At 43.0% G+C, this 9132-nt stretch overlaps 1 protein-coding gene across 2 annotated transcripts; it reads left to right on the top strand.

Moving 5' to 3' along the window:
• The first annotated feature begins 111 nt into the window (after positions 1-111).
• LOC106602741 (uncharacterized) lies at positions 112-8275 on the top strand. Of its 2 annotated transcripts, none has more exons than XM_014195570.3 (9): positions 112-160; positions 324-377; positions 660-695; positions 956-1063; positions 2117-2296; positions 2415-2486; positions 2812-2886; positions 3339-3392; positions 7761-8275. In XM_014195570.3, the coding sequence occupies exons 2-9, from the start codon at positions 333-335 to the stop codon at positions 7818-7820; spliced, it is 630 nt and encodes a 209-aa protein (XP_014051045.3). In that variant the 5' UTR covers positions 112-160; positions 324-332; the 3' UTR covers positions 7821-8275. The 2 variants fall into 2 exon arrangements, with proteins under 2 accessions (XP_014051045.3, XP_014051046.3); XM_014195571.3 differs by having other exon boundaries at positions 114-160; positions 327-377.
• The last annotated feature ends 857 nt before the right edge of the window (positions 8276-9132 follow it).

A 9132-nucleotide genomic window follows, 5' to 3' on the forward strand; every position in this document is an offset into this window, starting at 1 on the left:
GATGACTGTGCATGTTGAGATCAACATTTAGAGCTGTATTCTGATTGGACTGTTACCAGTAGACATGGAGGAAGGGGCTCTTTATAAGAGTGAAACTAGAAACAACGTGTCATCTTCAGAAGTGTCTTTGTGAGCTGAAAAACTGCCGTCCTTCACAGAGGTATGACAGATGACAACTTAACCATTTTCATGGAACAGCCTTCATGCAATTTAATCCAATTTCATGCACTTATTTTGTATTTATTGAACCTTCATGACACTGGGTTATTGCTCCTATCGGTTATATGAGATGCTTTTCTGACTTTCTTTTTTGTATGGTAAAGCAGAGCAACATGTTTTGTATGCTGTGGATCATCTTTCAGACAATGGTTCTCCTGGTAAGACATATTTAAATATTTATTCAACACTGTAGCTACTACAGCGTCCAGACCTGGGTTCAAATACTTGGAAATCCTTTCAAATACTTTGAGCGTTTGCTTGAGTTTGCTAGTAGTGCCAGACTTAGCCCTTTCAGATTCAGGGTTTCCAGTTTTGGGACTTTTCTAATTTAATTTAGCTAGGCAAGCTCAAACAGGCACAAAGTATTTTAAATAATTTTTTCAAGAATTTGAAACCCAGGTCTAATAGCGTCCACTGTGCTTTCCTGGTTTCATTTGTAGGTGGAAGCTGGAGGACAGTCTTCAGGTAGTGGTGAGGTATTGTGTGTTTCTTAAACATCTTAACAATAAGATATTGTTGATAAAATCGTCTTAACATACATTTACTTTCTGAGCTTCTTTACAATCGCTGAGAGTCACTTTTACCATAATGTTATACACACATACATACAATATAATACATAGCAATGTCTCAATACATATACAGCATAAAGAAAAAGTGTGGACAGTATGACTCAGTGAGAGAAGTTAAGGCATTATGGGCAAAGTAATAGGATAATGTGCATTACTCTTCCCAGACTGGTGGTGGCAATGGAGGAGTTGTGAATGGAGGCATGGTCGGTAACGCTGTAAAACCAGGGGTTATGAATGGGCTTGTCTTAAATGGGCAACCCTTTCTGGCACAGGTACGTATACAGTGTGGGTGGTTCAAAAGTGTCCCTGCGCTGCAACACAGAAATATCAGCTATAAATTTCATTACATAGGTTTTTGTTAGAAGACTGCAAGCAAACTTACTAGAGAGTAAACTAACATGGTCCAAGCACACCAAGACAGTCATGAAGAGGGCATGACCAAAGCTATTCCCCCTCAGGAAATATTTGGCATGGGTCCTCAGATCCTCAAAAGGTTCTACAGCTGCACCATTGAGAGCATCCTGACTGGTTACATCACTGCCTGGTATGACAACTGCTTGGCCTCCGACCGCAAGGCGGGTAGTGGGTAGTGCTAATGGCCCAGTACATCACTGGGGCCAAGCTTCCTGCCATCCAGGACATCTATACCAGGCGGTGTCAGAGGAAGGCCCTAAAAATTGTCACAGACTCCAGCCACCCTAGTCATAGACTTTTCTCTCTGCTACCGCAGGGCAAGCGGTACTGGAGCGCCAAGTCTAGGTCCAAGAGGCTTTTAAACAGCTTCTACCCCCAAGCCATAAGTCTCCTGAACACCTAATCAAATGGCTACCCAGACTATTTGCATTTTGCATTACCCCCCCTCTTTTACACCGCTGCTACTCTCTGTTGTTATCATCTATGCATAGTCACTTTAAAAACTCTACCTTCATGTACATATTACCTCAACTAACCAGTGCCCCATCACTGACTCTGTACCAGTACCCCCCCTGTATATAGTCTCGCTATTGTTATTTTACCGCTGCTCTTTAATTATTTGTTACTTTTATTTCTTATTCTTATATATTTGAAATTGCATTGTTGGTTAGGGGCTTGTAAGTAAACATTTCACTGTAAGGTCTACATCTGTTGTATTTGGCGCATGTAACTAATAAATATTTGATTTTTATTTGAGAGTCATATAGACGATGCACCGGTGCTGCAGTACAGGCATTTTAAAAAGTAACTTTTGAACCAGAACATTTGTACTATGGGCTACTTTTCTAACATGTCATATTTCTAATGTAAACAGTTTCTCCTGGTCCAAACTATTCTTATTGGCAAAACAGGTGATACCAGTTGGTGGATCATTACTTATTCAACAACCGGGTGCACTTGGTCAGGCCGCCATGCCCCAGCTGGTCCCCATTGGTGCACTTCAGCAGGGTGGGGCACTTCCTGTAGGACAGGCGGGAGCAGCCAATGGAGTGCCACTACAACAAGGACAGCTTCCTCAACTAGCCAATAGGGTTTGTCTCTTTTGTCCAACTTTGCTTCTCTAACACTTATCAGAAGCCTAGAGATATCAGGAGAATCTATTGAAAATAATCAGTGGTACAGTGTGACTGTTTAAACATATCTTTACAGGTTGTACCATTATTTGCAGTTCTGCCACAGGCAAATGGCATCGGAGGCCCCCAGGCCCCAATGCTGATGCAGGTATATCCTTCCCTGTAGCTCAGTTGGTAGAGCATGGTGTTTGCAACACCAGGGTTGTGGGTTTGATTCCCATGGGGGGCCAGCATAGAAAAATAATGTATGAAATGAAATGTATGCATTCACTACTGTAAGTTGCTCTGGATAAGGGCGTCTGCTAAATGACTAAAATGGAAAAATGTAATTACTTTTGTATCAGTAGTATGTCTTGTATGTTTACGTTTTGTAGATATCTCAATGCACCAAATACATCCCATTTAACGGTGCTCACACTTTGATGTCAATGACCCATGATGGTGATTCTGGCTTTTTCATCCTCTCCTGTCAGCTTATTCCTGTGGGTGGAGGAAACAACCTTCAGCAGCCAGCGGCTGGAGGGAAGGCAAGAAAAGCTAGAGTCAAGGTAACATGATGGGCCATCTCTACTCATTAGACATAAAGTTGCGGGCACTAAAAAGTTCCCCAGGCTGACTGTGCAAAGCGCAGATGGCGGAAGTATCCGGTGAATGAAATTAGGTCGTTCTGTGGTATTAGTAGAACAATTGCCACAATGCAAGCGTGTGCAACACGACACTAAAATTTTCTAGCAAAAATGAAATATAAAACCCTGTGCACAGGAGCACGCTTAGATCCAGGTTCTGGTTTTGGCACGAACCACTACTCTAGTACCCAATAGTATAGTTTGGCATAAGTATAGTAGTAGTTTGTCACAAAAACATGTACTTTGGCACCATTTTAGTGCTCGCAACTGTAGATTGCACAGATTACATCAGAGTCACAAAGCAACGTATTATGCATCTTGATATACCTTTGTAAGAGTTTCACCTTCTCTCTCATTTTAAATCCCCTTCACAGCATTCAGTCCCTTTTCATGGAATGCCCACATCAACAAGAACAGATACTCCACTGGTATATTCTCAGTTATTCCTCCTCTTCACTTCATTTCTGACAGTGTGATTGCCCTTATAACCCTCATCATGTATTTGAAAGAATTGCCCTCAAATAAAGATGACTCATTTCCATATTATCAAGGCAGCTCTCAAATGAACCTTTATCCATTATTCACATTTTAATCACATTCTCATGAAACATGAGACAACTCAGTGGCCTTGTAGTTAGAGCACAGAGTTTCTAAACCCAGAGGCGCAACATCGAGAGACATCCGGGAACGCTTGCGAAACAGACCAAGCAGACCAGGCCGGGGTTTGAGAAGTCAATGAGAGAGAAGTCAATTTATTTAAAAAGTTCTCGAAATGTAAATGACAACATAGATTCGAGCCAATTTCTTAAGTAATTGAACATGTTATTACTCCAACCTTGCGGAAGTGACAAATAGACACATTTTCATTTTCGTCAAAAACAACTTTATATCGAAGGAGTGACTTTGATTTGACAGCATGCACATGCATAGTTCGACACGAGAAGGCTGTTAGACCCGATTACGTGTCTCTGAGCATGAGTTTAGCTAGCCAATGTCGCCATGACATTGCCTACAAGTGTGATCGGACATTTCTATTGGAGAAGCAGTATCTGTCTGTCTTTATACTGTACTGTCTTTGGTTAGTGTCTAATCTGAGATTGGAAGGGTGGGGGTTCAACCCCCGGTCAAGTCATACCATACATAAAATAGCGCCAATTGAGATGGTCACCTTGCTTCGCATTCTTAGGAAACTATGCAGTATTTTTTTTTTTTTTTATGTATTATTTCTTACATTGTTACCCCAGGAAATCTGGGTCTTATTACATACAGCCGGGAAGAAATATTGGATATAACGTCAATTTACCAACACTACGACCAGGAATACGACTTTCCCGAAGCGGATCCTCTGTTTGGACCACCGCCCAGGACAATGGATCTGATCCAAGTAGTCGACCCAAAACAACGGCGCCGCAGAAGGGGCAGATGGAGCGGCCTTCTGGTCAGGCTCCGTAGACGTGCACATCTCTCACCATTCACAAGTATACCACTCGCCAATGTCCAGCCTCTCTTGACAACAAGGTATACGAAATTCGAGCAAGGGTTGCCTTCCAGAGAGACATCAGGGATTGTAACATTCTCTGTGTCACAAAAACATGGCTCTCTCGGGATATATTGTCTGAATCGGTTCAGCCACCGGGCTTCTCCATGCATTGCGCCGACAGAGATAAACACCTCTCTGGGAAGAGGAAGGGCGGGGGTGTATGATTTATGATTAACGACTCATGGTGTAATCATAACAACATACAGGAACTCAAGTCCTTCTGCTCACCCGACCTAGAATTCCTTACAATCAAATGCCGGCCATTTTACCTATAGTCACAGCTGTGTACATTGCCCCTCAAGCAAACAACAAGACGGCCCGCAAGGAACTTCACTGGACTCTATGTAAGCTGGAAATCATATATCTGCATTTATTGTACTTGGGGATAAATCAGATTTGAGAACAAGGCTACCTAAATTCTATCAGCATATTGATTGTATGACTTGCAGGGCTAATACTCTCGTTCACTGCTACTCTAACTTCCGCGATACATACAAAGCCCTCCCCCGCCCTCCCTTCAGCAAATCCGACCATGACGCCATCTTGCTCATTCTCTCTTATAGGCAGAAACTCAAACAGGATGTGCCAGTGACGAGAACCATTCAACGCTGGTCTGACCATTCGGAAGCCACGCTTCAAGGTAGTTTTAATCACGCGGACTGGAATATGTTCCGGTCAGCCTCAGAGAACAACATTGACCTATACGCTGACTTAGTGAGTGCGTTTATTAAGAAGTGCATTGGAGATGTTGTACCCACTGTGACTATTAAAACCTACCCTAACCAGAAACTGTGGATGGCGGCATTCGCGCAAAACTGAAAGCGCGATCCACCGCATTTAACCATGGAAAGAGGTCTGGAAATTTGGCTGAATTTAAATAGTGTAGTTTTCCCTCCGTAAGGCAATCAAACAAGCGAAAAACCGGTACAGGGACAAGGTGGAGTCACAATTCAATGGCTCAGACATGAGGCGTATGTGGCAGGGTCTACAGGAAATTATGGACTACAAAAACAAAAACAATCACATCACGGTCACTGACGTCACAGTTCCAGACAAACTAAACACATTCTTTGCCCGCTTTGAGGATAATACAGTGCCACCGTCGCGGCTCACTAGAAAAGACTGCGTCCGCCCCTCTCTCCTTCTCCGTGGCTGACGTGAGTAAAACATTTAAACTTGTTAACCCTCAAAAGGCTGCTGGCCCAGACAGCATCCCTAGCTGTGTCCTCAGAACATGCACAGACCTGCTGGCTGGTGTGCTTACGGACATATTCAATCGCTCCCTATCCCAGTCTGTTGTCCCCACATGCTTCAAGATGGCTACCATTGTTCCTGTACCCAAGAAGGCAAAGATAACTGAACTAAATTACTATCGCCCAGTAGCACTTACTTCTGCCATCATGAAGTGCTTTGAGAGGCTAGTCAAGGATCATATCACCGCCACCTTACCGGCCACCCTAGACCCACTTCAGTTTGCATACCACGTCAACAGGTCCACAGATTACGCAATCGCCATCACACTGCACACTGCCCTATCCCATCTGGACAAAAAGAATACCTCCAAGCTCATCATCAAATTGGAGGCACTGGGTCTCAACCTCACTCTGTGCAACTGGGTCCTGCACTTTCCGACAGGCCGCCACCAGGTGGTGAAGGTAGGAAACAACATCTCCGCTTTGCTGACACTCAACGCTTGGGGCACCACAAGGGTGTGTGCTCAGCCCTCTCCTGTACTCCCTGTTCACCCATGACTGTGTGGCCGTGCACGCCTCCAACTCAATCATCAAGTTTGCAAACGACACAACAGTAGTGGGCCTGATCACCAACAACAACGAGGGAGGGAGGAGGGAGGAGGTAAGGGCACTCGGAGTGTGGTGTCAGGAAAACAACCTCTCACTCAACGTCAACAAAACAAAGGAGATGATCGTGGACTTCAGGAAACATTAGAGGGAGCACCCCCCTATCCACATCAAAGTGACAGCAGTGCAGAAGGTGGAAAGTTTTAAGTTCCTGGGCGTACACATCACAGACAAACTGAAATAGTCCACCCACAGAGACAGCGTGGTGAAGAAGGTGCAACAGCACCTCTTCAACCTCAGGAGGCTGAAGAAATTTGGCTTGTCACCCAAAACCCTGACAAACCTTTACAAATGCACAATCGAGAGCATCCTGTCGGGCTGTATCACAGCCTGGTATGGCAACTGCACCTGCAACCTCAACCACAAGGCTGTCCAGAGAGTGGTGCGGTCTGCACAACGCATCACCGGGGTCAAACTACCTGCCCTCCATGACACCTACAGCATCCGATGTCACAGGAAGGCCAAAAAGATCATCAAGGACTATAACCCCCCGAGCCACTGCCGGTTCACACAGCTATCATTCAGAAGGCGAGGTCAGTACAGGTGCATCAAAGCTGGGACCAAGAGATTGAAAAACAGCTTCTATCTAAAGGCCATCAGACTGCTAAACAGCAATCACTAACTCAGAGAGGCTGCTGCCTACATTGAGACCCAATCACTGGACACTTTAATAAATAGATCACTAGTCGCTTTAAACTTTGCAACTTTAAATAATGCCACTTTAATAATGTTTACATATCTTACATTACTCATATCACATGTATATACTGTATTTTATACCATCTACTGAAACTTGCTGATGCTGCTCGGCAATCGCTCATCCTTATACTTATATGTACATATTCTCATTCACTCCTTTAGATTTGTGTGTATTAGGTAGTTGTTGGGGAATTGTTAGATTACTTGTTAGATATTACTGCACTGTCGGAACTAGAAGCACAAGCATTTCGCTACACTCACATCAACATCTGCTAACCAGAAACCAATAAAATTAGATTTGATTTGATTTGACCAAAGACTCTAAAAATTGGACCTGATGCCTCTCTTCTTGGCACTCAGCAATAAGTAAATGTATTGGGGGTAAGGCCTTGCAACAAATAGCGTTTGTACATGCAAAAGACTAGAGTCTTATAAATCAAATTGCCTCATGCTACAGAATCAGGACATAGTGTAGTCTCTTGCCCCTATGGGCCATTCCGGCTTAGACAAGGCTTACTTGCCCAATGTGTACTTCATGAAACATGCATTCTCATGAAACATGCATTTAAATCCTATACGTCACTAATAAACTCAGGTTGTAACAATACATGTTTTGTTAATATAACACTTGTGATACCAATAACAAATGTACAAAGTAGCTAATAATGCTTCGATCATGTTTCCATTTTGCCCATCAGACCAAGGTGATTGCTGGGGAGGTGGAAGAATCCTCTGGCTCTGACACCAGTGAATGCTGAAGTGAGGCTGAGCCTCTGAAACCTGGACAGCATTCTAACTAGGGTTGCACATTTCTGGGACTTCTGGAAAGTGTGGGAGTTACCAGAATTTTGCAACCGAAAATGAACTATATAAACTGTAATACCAGAATCTCGTCAAATTGCCAATTCCAGATGACAAATGATCTCTAGTGGCGGGGGTTCAATTCCCGGGTGCACCACTACAACTTGTTGTGTTGCCCTCTTGTTTGTCTCCCACTCTTACTTCAAAATCTATCTCTGAATAAACATTATGAAAGAAAAGTGGAATTCCAGTCTCCTTTGACCAAAGCTAAAACTAGATTAACAGGCATTGGTCTGACTGTATCTCGACTGTGTGTCCATTTCCATGTTTTGTAACGGCGTTCCCGATGTACTGGGAATTATGTTATCACAGCTGATGTCTTTGAATAAATTATTAAATGGATAGCAATCTTTGCAAGTTTTATCTCTCCATGTCCTGCAACCTAATTGCCATTCATTCTTTATTAAACTATTGTGATTGATAATTACACACATAATTGACCATTGATCAGAAACAACAACTGCTTTCTTGGGAATATGGGAGAGATCTAGATAGGTATTGTTAATTTGGTGTTGGATAGGAAATTCCCCAAGACTCATAGATAACTGAATGAAACACCACTGTTATTTAAGCCCCATAAATTCTCACTAAATGCCAACACAACACAACAGCCCATACAACACCTGCCTGGCAATATACATTCAGATAGATAGAAATGTATTGTATAGATCAGACAATGACTCAGTTATATCGAGAAGGGTATTAAAATGTCAGGTGGACCCTTGCAACCAAGAACTGAATGTGAGTTTCTAAAAATTCTGATACAAGTATTTATCCCTTTTTTGGAACACGTATATCACATCAAGAGTGTCATTATTGAAATATCATGTGATCACACCAGTGGCGTAGGCAGAAATCTGTTGATTGCAGGGCCAGCAAAAATGTTGGTTCAATTATCATAAAAGCACACACAATAAACCATCCAACATGTGATTTTGTATTACAGACCAAATAGTCTTGTAGGCTTACGTAAATCCATGACGGTTGTATTTAACATACGACTCACATAGACCTACACATAACAAACCATAGGCTTATAATTAATACTCTATGAGACTAGAACATAATGCCCTGACACAACAGTAATAATCACAATAGGCTTGGCAACCTCTCACTGGCTTAGCGACCAGGAGATATAAGGCTAAGCTTGGCTAGACTAGGCTCAGCGACCAGGAGATAGTAGGCCAGGCTAGGTTAGGCTATGCTCAG

Source organism: Salmo salar, chromosome 04, assembly GCF_965601325.2.
Source record: "Salmo salar chromosome 04, fSalSal1, whole genome shotgun sequence".
NCBI classification, from domain to species: Eukaryota; Metazoa; Chordata; class Actinopteri; order Salmoniformes; family Salmonidae; genus Salmo; species Salmo salar.